This window comes from Miniopterus schreibersii (genome assembly GCF_964146895.1).
Source record: "Miniopterus schreibersii genome assembly, chromosome: 22".
Lineage (NCBI taxonomy): Eukaryota > Metazoa > Chordata > Mammalia > Chiroptera > Miniopteridae > Miniopterus > Miniopterus schreibersii.
In genome coordinates, this window is record NC_138124.1 from 11497803 (window position 1) to 11511752 (window position 13950).

Sequence of the window (13950 nt, forward strand, 5' to 3'; positions counted from 1 at the left end):
GACGTGTGGCTGTTAAATCTTCATTAGTTAAACCTCTGCAAAACTTAACACTCAGCTCCTCGGTCCCATGAGCCATACGTGGCTGGTGGCTCCGCAGTGGATGCACAGATGCAGAACATTCCTTCGTTCTAGAGAGTTCTGTGGGCGGCGCTCACTGGCTGGCCCGTGGGCAGGTGTTCGGGGAACATCTGTCCAGCTGAACTGAACAGAACCGTCCCCTCTTGGCTCAGGTCAGAGGTCAGGCAGCCGTAGCTGAGCTGACTCAGCAAGTCGCCAGCCTTCCTCCAGCCAGACCCTCCCCTCTGCTACCCTGAGGCCCCTTGCCACCATCCTCTCCTTGGCACCCTGAAGCCCCCCCCCAGTGTCCCTCATCCTTCCGGAAGGCCCAAGAGAGGGTTAGGGAGCTGCTGGGGGGGGGGTGCAATGCAGAGCCTCCTGCCAACTTCTCCTGCCCATTCCCCCACCTGGCCTGATTCCCAGCCTCCCCCATTCATGTCACCCTGCCATCAAGGGGGCCAGGGACAGACACGGAGAGACCGGGGCTGAGACCACAGGAGCTCAGGAAGAGACCTCGCCGAACCATGGGGGTCAGGGAGCTGTACCCTGAGGAGAGGAGGAGAGGGGAAGGGGCTCCTGGCAAAGGGGATGGCCAAAGCAAGGTCAGAGGCAGGAGGGGGGCCTGCAGGGCGTCTGTCCAGGGAACGGACAGGGCTGCCCCGAGGTGAGGTGGGGTGCAGATGGCACAGTCTTACGGGGCCTTCTTGTTCCCAGGACTCTGACACAGGAGGACCCAGGGGACAATCAGATCACGCTGGAGGAGATCACTCAGATGGTGAGCCAGGCCTGTCCTTCCCTGGCTGGCTGCCCCCCCACCCGACCTCCGAAATCAGCACAGTCACCCCTGCCCAGATCCTGCCCTGCCCCCCACTGAGGACAGCACTGTGAGGCTGGTGCCCAGAACCCACCCTCGCCGCTCCAGCTATACATACACTGGCTTCTTACAGACTGACCCTGGGAGAAGGAGATCCCCTTGTCGAAGTGTCCGGGGACAACGCCAGGAGGTGGCCCTCGCGGGACTAACTCAGACTTTGCTCCCCTCAGGCCGCTGGCGTGAAGGCCGAGCCCTTTGAGAGCCACTCGGCTCTGGAGATCGCGGAGCAGCTGACCCTGCTGGACCACCTTGTCTTCAAAAAGATCCCTTACGAGTGAGTGGGTGCAGGTGCCCAGCCCTCCCCCAACCCCACTGCAGAAAGTCACTCCCCTAAAAGTGACACCCTGGAAAGCAAAAGGCCTCCTAACCGCCTGTGCCCTGGGCATCCCCCTCTTTCCCGCAGGGAGTTCTTCGGACAAGGCTGGATGAAACTGGAAAAAAACGAGAGGACCCCGTACATCATGAAAACCACGAAGCATTTCAACGACGTGAGTCTGGGGTGGGAGGCGGGGGTGCCTTTCTCTCCTGGGTTTTTCCTTGGCAGGACACCTGAGGCACCGAGTGGAGAGGAACACAGCCACCAGGGACCTCTCCAGCCCCCACCCCCTCTCTGGGGACCTTGGCTGTTGCTTTGTCTCAGCCTCAGTTTCTCCCCCAGTGAAAGGGGGCCGACCCCAGGAGGGCGCTGCTTCCAGGTGAGTCTGCAGGAACAAGGACCCCTTGCTGTGTATCTCGTTATCGGAAACAAGTACATTTGGTTGGAAAGTGCCAGACAACTTCCGTCTGATACGTATGTTACGCAGGAGCCCCTGAAGCTTTGGCCAGGAGTCCCCACGCTCCTGAAGCGACGCTCTAACTCCCCTTCCTGCCTTGGCTTGTGGGTAGGACGGCCCCAAGGGGACAACACAAGCGACTGAGGCCACTGAGCTGGTGAAAGCAAGGCTGGGTCTGAGCCGAGGGCTCGTGTGGGTCCCTAGCAGGGACCAGGATGGACCAGCATCTGGCTCCTGCAGCCCCTCTTCCTCCGGGACTAGCAGCAGCAGGAAGGGTAGACTCACTGATGAGGGGGCACTAGGATGGGGGGTGTCACAGACAGCCGCTCCCAGAGCCAGCCTCAGGGAAATGTGGGAGTAGCAGAGAGTGGGGGCCCCGGTGGCGCCAAGTCGTCTGGGGAGAGATGCACATCATGGGAAACAGCCACTTTCTCTCTGGTCTTGAACACAAATCATACCCGCCCCGTGGCTGAGTTCCTGCCTCATGCTCAGCACTGGGCTTTACTGCAACTCATTCAGACCCCACACCAACCCCAAAAGATGGGGGCTGGTCCCATGTTAGGGAAACCAGGGCTCCGAGGGGCAGATGCCTGAGGCATTTCAGGTTCTGTCTGAGAGCACAAGGCCCCCAATGCTGCACAGCCCTGGCAGCTGTGAGAAAAAATTGTCCCAGAAACTTCCCCACATTTGCCCAAGCTCCAAACCCTGGGACCTCGCCTGTCCACTCCAGCCTCGTGACAGCCCGTTTCACCCCTGGACAGAACAAGAGAGACCCAGGTATTGCCGTGCGGGGAGGAGCCCCACAGTCACAGCGGTGGCAGAAGGGAGGGCCACACTTACTAGCAGGAGCGAGGCCCCAGGACACACGCGTGAGGCCCGAGTCTGACCACATCCTGCCATCTCTCCCATCCACGTACTGCTTTCGAAAGATGGCATCTTTCCATTTCCATTTGGGAGTCTGATCTTTTTCTACAGTATTCAACCTTTTATAACCTTTGGTAACCATTTGTGTATTTTTTCATATACCATCCTACATAAATCCTAGGTCATTTCTAGATTCCTGCTGGTATTTCAAAACTAAACCTTTTTAATGGTGTTTTCTAATTGGTGTTCCGATGAGAACAAACTTTTTATTTCTGTATATTGAGTCCTTCACCAGCATTCTTTCGGGATTTTTCAGACAGGTGATCATACTGTCTGCAAATAATTGTGATCTGTCATCTTTATCATACTTATTCCTCTTATCTTTTTTCTTATTGCATGGGCTTAAAGATCAGTAACTTGATTGCTTCCGAAATCATCCGGAATGAAGACATCAACGCGAGGGTGAGCACCATCGAGAAGTGGGTGGCAGTGGCGGACATCTGCCGCTGCTTGCACAACTACAATGCTGTGCTGGAGATCACCTCGTCCATGAACCGAAGCGCCATCTTCCGGCTGAAAAAGACATGGCTCAAAGTCTCCAAGCAGGTGTGGGCAGGAAGCTGGCACCGTCGCCTGCTGGGGCTGGGGCTGGGGCTGGGGCTGGGGCTGGGAGTCCAGAGCGCTGGACACTGGGCAGCCGTTTGGTGGACAAAGGACAGGGTGAGAGGCCTAGCACTCCCGGGTACAACACAGAGAACCTCTTCTCCTATATCACCTGGGACCAGGTGTCAGGCCCACAGATGTGGCACTGGGACTCGTGGGTCTGTAATTCCCACTTGAAGAATTAATACCCCAAAGTGGGAAGTATAAGGTAGTCTTTATGGGTCCCCAGCCCAGACCTGCAGGTTGCTGAGACGGTGCTCAGGTGATCCAGCAAGCCCCTCCCCAGGAACTCTGATCTAGCCAAACCTCTGTCCACCAGAGCACTAGCTGGTCCCTGTTACCCATCGGGCAGTTGGTGATCTTAAATGGGGACCTGATCTTTATTCATTCAAAATGTGATTCTGAAGGACCATAGGAACGTTCTGCCTAGAGACTAAGGTTCCCTGCACCGGGGTCCTGAGGGGGCAGTTCCGAAAGGAGGGCCCCGTGGGGGATGTGGGTCACATCCTTGGCACACCCGGTGGGTGCCCCAACCACAGCCAGCTTGTGTCCAGGAGGCTGGACGGCACCACCGGAGGACAGGGCCAGCTTCCAAGGCTCCAGTGACTTTTTTGCCATATATATATATTTTTTAAACATTTATAAAATTTTTTTTGTTTTTCTTGATTTCAGAGAGAGGAAGGGAGAGGGAGAGACAGAAACATAAATGATGAGAGAGAATCATCCTTTGGATGCCTCTTGCACGCCCCCTACTGGGGATCGAGCCCGCCACCTGGGCCTGTGCCCTGACCGGGAATCAAACCATGACCTCCTGGTTCATGGGTCAGCACTCAACCACTGAACCGCATCGGCCAGGCTGCCATCTTTTTTCTTGATTCCTAAATTTGGGTGATGTCCTGATATAGAAAAGTAAAGGTGTGAGAAGGCAGTCACATCCTTCGGGTGGCTCATGAGAAAGATCATGATCCTGAAACACCCTCCACTCTCTATGCTCTGGGTGCCAGCCCCCAGGGGTGACCCACCGGGTCCTCCTCAACCGCCGGGTCTCGGGGTCCCAACATGCAGGGCCCCACGCCCCACTCCTGCGTTTGTGGAGGGCATGTGCATGAGCACAGGCACCGGACACGAGGATCCTCGGGAGTTTGGGGTCAAGGTTCCTAGACCCAGGAAGGTGCCCAAGTCCACCCACCTGCAGGGGGCAAAGCAGACGTGGTTCGGGTTCTGGAGCCGTGGAGGCAGGTGCGTGGAGTGTGGGCCGACGCCGTGGGCCCCCGTGAGTGCCGCGTGCTAGTAAACGCTTCTAATTCCTTCTAGACAAAAGCTTTGATTGATAAGCTCCAAAAGCTTGTGTCATCAGAGGGCAGATTTAAGAATCTGAGAGAAGCTCTGAAAAAGTAAGTGTGTGTCATTCTGTCACCGTTATTTCGTTAGCGTGTCGAACTGCACTGCGGCGGCATTCACAACCCCCGTCTGGCTGTGGAGCAGGAGGTCTGTCTGTCTGTGTGTCCATCTGTCAAGCCACAAGACCCCCCCCCAGATGTCCCAGATCCCCCGGGGGCGGGTCAGCTTTGTCTCCCATCTCGGCGGCAGTTCCCGGGACAGGCCCTAGGAGCTGTGATAATAGCAGCTGTGCCTGATTCCTTGATTCTAAGATGCACGTTTTTAGGGGTTTTTTTACATTTTAATATTTCTGACACTGGGATGTGTCTTAAAGCTGATGTATCTATTTAGTAGGAGTGTGTTTACTTCTTGTGCTTGGGAATTGGGCACCAGAAGTGCCTTTATAGACGATGGCATCTTAGAATCAAAGAAACTCTATTTGACCCATAACTGCCCCTCGGTCCCCAGAGCGCTCCCCCTTCCCCAGCACATCCAGCGCCTGTCAGGCAGCTTGTCACTTAGACCAGGCAGTTCCTTGTCATAGGCCCGTCCTGTGCACCGTAGGGCATTTCGCAGTCGGCCTGGCCCCCACCCACGAGATGCCAGCGACCCTGCCCTGAGTGACAATAACCACAAGTGTCAGAACATTGCCAAACGCCCCCTGGGAGGCAAACCTGCCCCGGTAGAGAACCACCAGTGGGACGGGTCCGCCCTCCAGTGTCTCAGACAAGGAACTTAGGGTTCATGTACGGCCATGAGGACAGCCAGCCTCAGCCCAGGCTCCCCTGAGGCCAGAGCTCTGCTGGGCCTGAGGGTCAGGGCAGCAGTGGCCGGGCCCCTTGGCGCACACTGTGGCCACAGTCACAAGAAACAAGTTTGCCGTCACTCCCGTTACACATGCACTCAGGTTTCCACACTAGTGTCCACAGCGCCCCCCGTGGGCCCCTGAGCACGCGCCCGCGCCCCCTGGCTGGCTGCTGGCTGGGCCACGGACAGACAGGGGGAGACCCTGAATCCTGGACGCCTCTCCTGTCCTCCCGGGGATCCCTGGGTGCCTGTGGATACAGGCCCCTAAGCGCAGCACTCCCGGGGCCTGGTGGCAGGACCTTCGGCATTGGGCCCGGAACAGTGGTTCTGACGCCCCCACCTCCCGCCAGCCTCGCTGGCCCCTCCTGTTCCCCTGCCTCCCTGGTGTGCCCCCGCCAGCTCCGCGTCCATCGCCTGACCATCCCCACTCTGTTTGTGTCCCCGACAGCGTTGCCCCCATGTGTGCTGCACGGCCGTCTCTCCCCCGCCGGGCTCCCGGAGCCCCGTGGACTGTGCTTGTGGGCAGCTGCCCCTCCGTGCATTCGCCAACTGTCTGTCCGCCCCCGGTGGCGCCTCCATCCGCCTCCTTCACATGGCTTCCCGGTCCCGTGCCGCTGCTACCGCCGCCTCCACGGCCTCCGTGGCCCCATTCTGTCTGAGCCCCCATCCTGAATGCCCTCCCTCTCTCAGGTCGCCCGCGGGCCCGTGTAAGTGCCTCTCCCAGACGCCTCTGTCCCTGCCAAGCGGGACGCAGGGGGCCAGTGGGCACTCTGGGGGCCGAGACCTGTGCACAGACGGGTTCTCGCCTCCTGGAGACTTGGGCTGGCCCTGCGGAGAAGGGCGAGGTTGGGGCCACCGGGGCAAACGGTTACGCAGCCTTCCTCCTGGGGCGCCACAGAGCGTGTGCCCTGGGAGCACTGGCATCTGCCCCACCAGGCGGGGCAGCGGGCAGAGGGCGTGGGGGGCAACCTGCGGGCCCAGACAGGGAGCTGCGATGGGCCTCCCCGAGTGGGTCCTGGGCCGCACTCCTTGACCCACCCCCTTTTCAGCCTGTCATTAAAATATTCAGCCTTATGCCAGGATCCGGACTAGTGAATGGTCTTGCTACCTTACCAGCCAAGACTGCACCCCGAGTCTTCCCTCCCTTCCCCCAGTCTGTCTTCTAAATGCCCCCTTCAGCCCTCTACCCCAGTACCCGAGAGGGACTGCACGTCCCCTCTCCCTCCCCAAGCCACACTCATGGGACACCCAGGACACTGTCCCCTTTTCAGCCTCCCAGAGATCAGAACCTTCCCGGGGTCCCTGCAACAAAATTCGGCCAAGAGCTAAATTTGGCCATAAAGTGTGGTCGCCGGCTGGCTCTTTTGGGGTCGGTTCCGGTTCTGTCTGCATCTCATTTCAACCCAGAAAACGTTCGCACATCTGCACTTTTTTTAGTTTAAATAGGAAATGGACAGACTGAGACTGCAGCTGCCGCAGGGAAAGCCTTCGCCCCTTGTCCCCGAAATTAAGGAGGGGATCAGCTGTGGAGGAGAGGCCCGCTGTCCACCGGGCCAACCCCTTGCACCCTCAGCCAGTCTCCTGCTAAACTAGACAACAGAGCAGCTAGTGTCCGGGTGGCAAAAACAGGACAGGACTCTGAGCCCCTCCTCCCCCTTTTCCCACCTCGTCACATTTTTTATATTTTTCAAAATCTGAGCACCTGATTTTCTCACAGCGCGTGCCGGAACCTTGTGCCCTGGCCGCAGGGGTCCCAGCCCGCACCGCCCAGCCCCAGGTGCCCACGGGGACTTGCAAGAGACAGCGGTGTGTCCGCAGCTGGGGCGGGCCGGGGGGAGGAGAGGAGAGAGAATGGACAGGGGATGCCTGCTTGTCCCCAGTTCCCGGGTTTGCAGGGGAGCTGGTCAGGTGACTGCATCTACCTTTCAGCCATGGTACTAGCTGCTCTCTAGTCTCCCAGCAGGAACTCCTCAGTAGAGAGAAAACCAAGTTTGGGGGCTCCAAACAGCACAGGTGAGGCCCAATGCTGGGGGTCCCAGGCACTGCCCCCCAAAGCAGAGCAAATTCTTGAATGGGGTGGGAGCTTCTCTCTGCTTCCTAAGACGTCAGGTACAGGCATGTGCGGGGGCTGCCAAGAGAGGAACCCCCCCTTATCGACTCTGTGAGATGGGCCCTAACCCCGGGCTGGGCCCCCCCGGAGCGGGGTCAAGTGCCCACAGTGAGCGTCCGAGCCAGCAGATGGGTACACTGCTTGCAGGAAGCCCTCAGAGGCTCAGCACGAGTCTGGTGGCCTTTAGGGGCCATCTGACAGGCCACTGCCAGGGGAACCCCACACATTTATCAGCGTGGCTCTGGGTTTGGCTCTGGGTGTGTGTGTTGAGGGTGCTGTTCCCTAGGCCCCTCCTGGGAAGGTGGTGAACAGGGACAGACTTGGGGACTGGGGCTGGCCGTCCACCTGAGGGGACTGAGCTGCAAACAGCTGGATTGTGAGCCTCAGCACACAGCTCAGGAAAAACCCCCAAAGTGACTGGAGGACCCTCAGGTGTTTTCACTGGTCCGGGTGGTGAGAGACGCTGTAAGGTCTCCAGGGAGCCCTCAGGGTGACTAGTTGCCGCCTCCCACAGAGACAGCAGAGGGTGGGGGGCACCTGCGGTCGCCCCCTCCAGCTGCAGGTTGCTGCTGAGATGTGTGGGCTGTTTCTCCATCGGATCCGCATGCCTCGTGCCTGCATGAGTAGGACGGGAAGTGGGCGTGGGCGGGTGACTGTCCAGGGCTGCGTGGGGCAGGAGGACCGGAGTGTCCTCCCAAGGCCAGTATGACCCTTTCTTTTATTTATGTCACAGCCCACAGTGAAATAATCACGTGACAGTGTGGCCCTGTATACAAATGTGCATGTGTGTGACAAAAATCTACAAAGCAATACGTACCTGTGGTCCAAGCGACCAACTCAGATATTTTCTACTTCTTTTGTAAAAAAGAAATTTTTTTTAATCTGTCAACACCCACTACATTGATTTCAACACCCATGAAAGGGTCAAGACCTAGAATTTTAAAAGCACTCCCGCCCAAGGCTCCTCCCTTCGCACAAATTGGACATAACCAACCCTACCTGTGTTTATTTCACAGTCTCCTTTAAATGAACTCACTTTCCCCCCAAAATAAATGTAAATGGGAAGGAAAAATGCTATATCATGAAAGTAACTGGGAAACCAGCCTGTTGTTCTCCATAAATACAACATTAATAGTAAACAAATACAGTAAAAACAAAATGTTGTCCAATTCTGGCCCGATCCTGATGTTTGCAACATTCTGGTCCTCGGACCTGCTGCTATTTGTTTAAAAAGAAAAAAAAGCGTGAGAGGCGAATGGCTAAGTGCTAGAAAGTGTGGAAGCCAGACCAGCACCAATGCGAGGTCCCCTTGAGCATGGGCCAGAGTGACAATCCGGCGTTTCTACTGTAGGAACCAGTGTTATTTAATCGCGTGTGGGCACCGCCTAAAACCGACTCTCAGAGCACCGAAAACTGTCATAGCATCAGTTCTGTTGTGCGAGGGAAAGAGCTGGCCCCGGGTCACACAGCAAGCGAGTGACCAGCTTTCTGATCTTGCTCGGCAGCTGTCCTCCCTGCCTCGCCCGCCTCTGGACACGCAGGATGGCCGAGGGGCCACAAGGAGACAGAGGCGGGGTGGGCTAGAAACCAGGGGCCACCTGCATCTGTGTGCTGAGCCGAGAGGAGGCTGCCGAGCACTGTGTGAGGAGTCCCCTGAGGGAGCTGGATGCACCCATCACAGAATCAGCCCCTTCCTAGCTCCCCACCCAGAGGCACCAGGACAAGTCTCGAGGGAGCAGTAACAGGGGCCTGTCACTCACAGCTCCATCTCCCCAAAATGCCATCCCCGTAGAGATACCAGTCATGGAAGCTGCCCCCCAGCAACCACTTCCAGAGGGCAGGGTTTCCAGCTCTGGCCCCCACCCTAGTGCGGGGAGGCAGGAGGTCTCGGCGGGGCACAAGTTAAAGACACCCCACGGGGCAGGAAGAGACAGGCAGGAATGGGGTGGGGGCTGCAAAGCCCTCGGGACGTGATTCCGGGGTCAGGTGTGGGTGGAGAGTGTCCGTGGAGAGACAGAGAAGAAAGGGGGGGGGTGTCTTGTGTGCTCAGAGGGGCTCCTGTTTTTAAGTGAAAACTTCTGTTCATGCTGTTTGCTTCCAAGTTGCGACCCACCGTGTGTCCCTTACCTGGGGATGTACCTCACCGACCTGGCCTTCATTGAAGAGGGGACCCCCAATTACACAGAGGACGGCCTGGTCAACTTCTCCAAGATGAGAATGGTGCGTTTCCCATGGCAAAGCAGGGCAGGGGCTCCCCGAACCCAGACCCCAGGCCCCAGACTCGGGCCCACCAGGTAGGATGCACCCTTTGAGGAACCTGGATCTGGCTTCTAGGGGGTGAGAGCCATGGCTCTGGGTAACAAGCAGTTGGCATCTGGCCGCTGAGCCAGCCCTCCTGCCCTTCCTCCTGTAACACCCCCCATCTGAGCTGCAGGTGGGCTTGGGATCTTCCACCTTAAGGACGGGCACCCCGAGGCTGGAGGGCCCATGAGCGGCCTGGGTTAACCCTCAGTAAAGGGCAGAGCCGGGACAGGAGCCCTGGCTGCCCGAGTCCAAAGGCCATGCATTTATTCACCTCCTGTCCCCTCCTGTCCACGCGAATGCACGCTTTCTGTGGCCGCACCTCCCGAGCGAGTAGTTTTCAAATGTCCTGAGAAACCTGGGGCCTGGAGGGGAGAGGAGGACCCCAGAGCAGGGAGCCTGCGGCTCCCCATCCCTTCTCCCCTCCTCCCTTCACCAGGTAGCCTCTGTTTGCATCAGGCTCCCACCTGAGGCCTTTTGTTTGGTATTTAAATGTGCTTTTTATTGATTTTAGAGAAAGGAAGGGAGAGGGGGAGAGAGAGAGAGAAACATCAATGATGAGAGAAAGTCATTGACCGGCTGCCTCCTGCACGCCCCCTACTGGGGATCGAGCCCACAACCCGGGCATGTGCCCTGACTGGGAACCGAACCCTGACCTCCTGGTTCATGAGTAAACACTCAACCACTGAGCCACACCAGCTGGGCTGAGGTTCTCTTTAATAGGAAGGGTCTTTCTGTCAGACACGGGCTGGGAGCCTGCACACGGTAAGCACTTAGGGTGCAAGGCAGATGCCTCTGACCTTTGCTGATGAGTCAGGGAATCAGGATCCTGCCTGCGGCCTTGGCCGTGGGTGCCCTTCTGTCCTGTGGAGTGGGAGGTGGCCCTGAGAGAGGAACCTGTCTTCATCGAGACCTCCGCTTCCTTCCCACAGATATCCCACATTATCCGAGAGATTCGCCAGTTTCAACAAACCGCCTACAAAATAGACCACCAAGCGAAGGTACACCGGGCACCCCGCTTTTGCACCCGTGTGCTCTGTCTGGATGTCCCCCTTTCCCCCCTTCCCCTCCACACCCACCACTTTCGCCTCACGGCACATGAACGAATTACTAAAATTCTGCGGCACACCAAAAAATCTGCCAGTCTAACAAAAAATAGGTATAATTTTTATTTGTTCACACCAGGCTGATATTGTATTGGCTGTTGTCATTTTTTTATTTGAAATTCTAAGGGAAAAGTGATCAGTGCCCCTGACTAAATAGTCAGGTATTGCAGGGGGGGTTTTTTGTTTGTTTTGTTTTGTTTTGTTTCATTAAACCTCACCTGAGGATATTTTTTCCATTGATTTTTAGAGAGAGTGGAAGGGAGAGAGGGATGGGGAGAGAGAGAGAGAAACATCGATGTGAGAGACTCATCAATTGGTTGCCTCCTGCACACACCGACTGGGCTTTGGGATTGAACCTGCAACCCAGGTACATGCCCCTGACCAGAATCGAACCCACGACCCTTCGGTGCACAGGTCAATGCTCCTAACCACTGAGCCACACCATCCAGGGCTAGTACTGCATGTTTGAAAAATTCTCGCAGCACCCAGGTTGAAAATCGCTGGCCTAACCAACCGGGCCTCTTCTTCCTTGCTGTTCATTTATTGTCATTCAGCAAATGTTTACTGAGCACCAACTATGTGCCAGGCGCTGCGTTGAGCCTTGGGTCTCTTGTCCTTAAACTCTCCCTCGAGCTCCAATGTTTGGTAAAAATTAATGTCCCTGCTCTTCAGATCCTATCACTGACAGCTTCGAGGGGAGGTGTTTGCTGCCAGTCTCCCCCTAAAGCAGAACACTTGAGAGGGACATTGATCTTGAGCATGCTCACTATGAGGAACGGTCGGGAGGGTCCAGATTTATGTGCTCTGGGACAGGGCTGCTGTGAAGCTACTGGCGAGGCATAAAAGATGCGTCTGCCCGGCTGGTGTGGCTCAGTGGTTGAGCGTCAACCCATGAGCCTGGAGGTCACGGTTTGATTGCCGTCAGGGCACATGCCCAGGTTGCAGGCTCCTCAATCCCCAGTAGGGGGCGTGCAGGAGGCAGCTGATTGATGATTTTCTCTCTCATTGATGCATCTATCTCTCTCTCCCTCTCCCTCTCCCTCTCTGAAATCAACAAAAACATATATTTTTTTTTTATTTTTTTTATTTTTATTTTTTTAAATTTATTTATTTATTTTTTTTAAAGACGAGCCTGTCTCACGCGAAGCCTTTACTGGGGGGACGGGTTCCTCTGGACTGCGCTATCTGACCTCTTCTTCCTTCAGGGGCTGACGTGAGCCACTGGTCAGAACCATAATCATTTATCTGTGGCTCATAATCAGCACACGAGACCTCAGGTCCCACCCCGCCCAGGGCAGCCAGCCAGACACACTCAAGAGACTTGATTTTTCTCAAGCAGCTCTCAGAAGGTTCCCAAATATGTGATTAGAAGTATAATTTTTGTCTTCCTTCTGCTCTGGGATTCTGGGGGGCGGGAGTGGGGGTGGGGGGGGCACTGAATCTTTTGATTCCAAGCAACTGCCAAACAAACGCTCCTCGGAGGCTCTTTCTGAAGCTGGGGCTGCCGCCTTCAAGGTTCGGGCTCCGACCCTTCCCGGTCCCTTTGATGGGCAGGAGTTCGGAGAAAAGTCTGGGGGGCGGTCTGAAGTGGGGGGGGGGGGGCGGGAAAGAGCCTGGTTCCCAGCAGACACCAGTGTCCACAGTCGCAGTGTTCTGAAGGCCTCAGAACCCCGACATTCCTGTTTCCCTCTTTCTTTTCTCAGGTGACCCAGTATTTACTGGACCAGTCCTTTGTCATGGACGAAGAAAGCCTCTACGAGTCTTCTCTGCGAAGAGAACCCAAACTCCCCACCTGAGGGGGCCCCCCGGGCCCTGCCGGCCGCTCCCACGGGACACGCGCTATGTTAATACTGTACATACTCGTTCGGTCTCTCTGGATTTTTTTTCTTCAGTATGTGCTTCTCCAAGAATACAGACCTGTTCCCGTTCTTAGATTCCTGTAGAACCAGACTATGACTCTCGGCACCGTTTCCGACTCCCCCTCCGGCCCCCCCCAGCGCCCCACCACCCGCAGCGCCTGTTTCCTGAACAGACTGTCTCCCGGCCTGGCCTGCCCGGCCCCTCTCGCTCTCCTCAGAGGGGGGGCAGATCCCTTGCACATGTGAATCTTAGGAAACGTCCCGCTTCTGTCCTTCCCCAGCCCAGGCCCTGGGCTGAGCGGCCACCAGCACCCTCCCAGCATGTCTCCTGTATCGTTATAACGGGGTGGGGGGGTGGGGGGAGGCGGGAGGGGGTCCGCACCCTGAAGTCCAGCCATCGACAGATCTTCCCGCGGATGGTGACCCTGATGTCCAAAGCAGCTTTGTCAGCCAGAATCTGAGCACCTGGACGGAAGGGGGGGGGTCCTCTCCTCGGAGAACCACGCCCCTCGACGCCAATACCACCACCCCGTCGGGGCACCTTTGCTCTGGGAATCACACCAGACAGACGGCCCCCGCGGACGGCAGCCTCAGTCCAGCTGGATGGGGCCCTGGCCCTCGCCGAGGGAAACAGAAATCGCAACATGAAGTCGATTCCCGCCCACCAACCGCTGAACACTCACGAAACAAGGTCGCCCTCCCCCTTTCAGACGCCTCCCCCCAGTGCCCCCCCAGCTGACGCGCTGAGATGCTCTCTGAGTCTGTATGCCTTGTGAAAACAGTTCCCACGTAGCGTTTAGGAAACCAGCCACCGAGTGTTCCCACCGCAGCCCCGTCTGAACGCCCTCCAGCAGGAATACAGCGCCCGGTGCCCGTTCCGTGGGCGCCGCGCCCGTTTTCTACACTGTCCGGGACCCACGGACGGCACAGGCCGGCGGGCGCGGCGGGCATGCTCCACGGCGCGCACACGGGCCCCCTTGGCTGTGAGCAATACCCAGCGGTATGAGAATTCGATTTCAAGTCCTACAGAATAATTCCCACGTACGGCTCGTTTGGGGGGGGAGGAGAAAAAAAAAAAAAAAAGAAATTTCCATTTTTGTAAAAATATATGTTTCCTGATTACCTCTTGCTAATAAATCTATTCTATCTCAGGGTG

General features: G+C 56.8%; 1 protein-coding gene across 1 annotated transcript in view; it reads left to right on the top strand.

Moving 5' to 3' along the window:
• Positions 1 to 13950, top strand: part of RASGRF1 (Ras protein specific guanine nucleotide releasing factor 1) — a 55547-nt gene extending 41597 nt beyond the window's left edge. Inside the window, exons 20-27 of the mRNA XM_081124621.1 lie at positions 772 to 832; positions 1102 to 1205; positions 1335 to 1419; positions 2977 to 3174; positions 4546 to 4625; positions 9631 to 9748; positions 10762 to 10830; positions 12639 to 13950. Coding sequence (XP_080980747.1) covers positions 772 to 832; positions 1102 to 1205; positions 1335 to 1419; positions 2977 to 3174; positions 4546 to 4625; positions 9631 to 9748; positions 10762 to 10830; positions 12639 to 12731 — 808 coding nt within the window. The 3' untranslated portion in view covers positions 12732 to 13950. The remainder of the gene's footprint in view (positions 1 to 771; positions 833 to 1101; positions 1206 to 1334; positions 1420 to 2976; positions 3175 to 4545; positions 4626 to 9630; positions 9749 to 10761; positions 10831 to 12638) is intronic.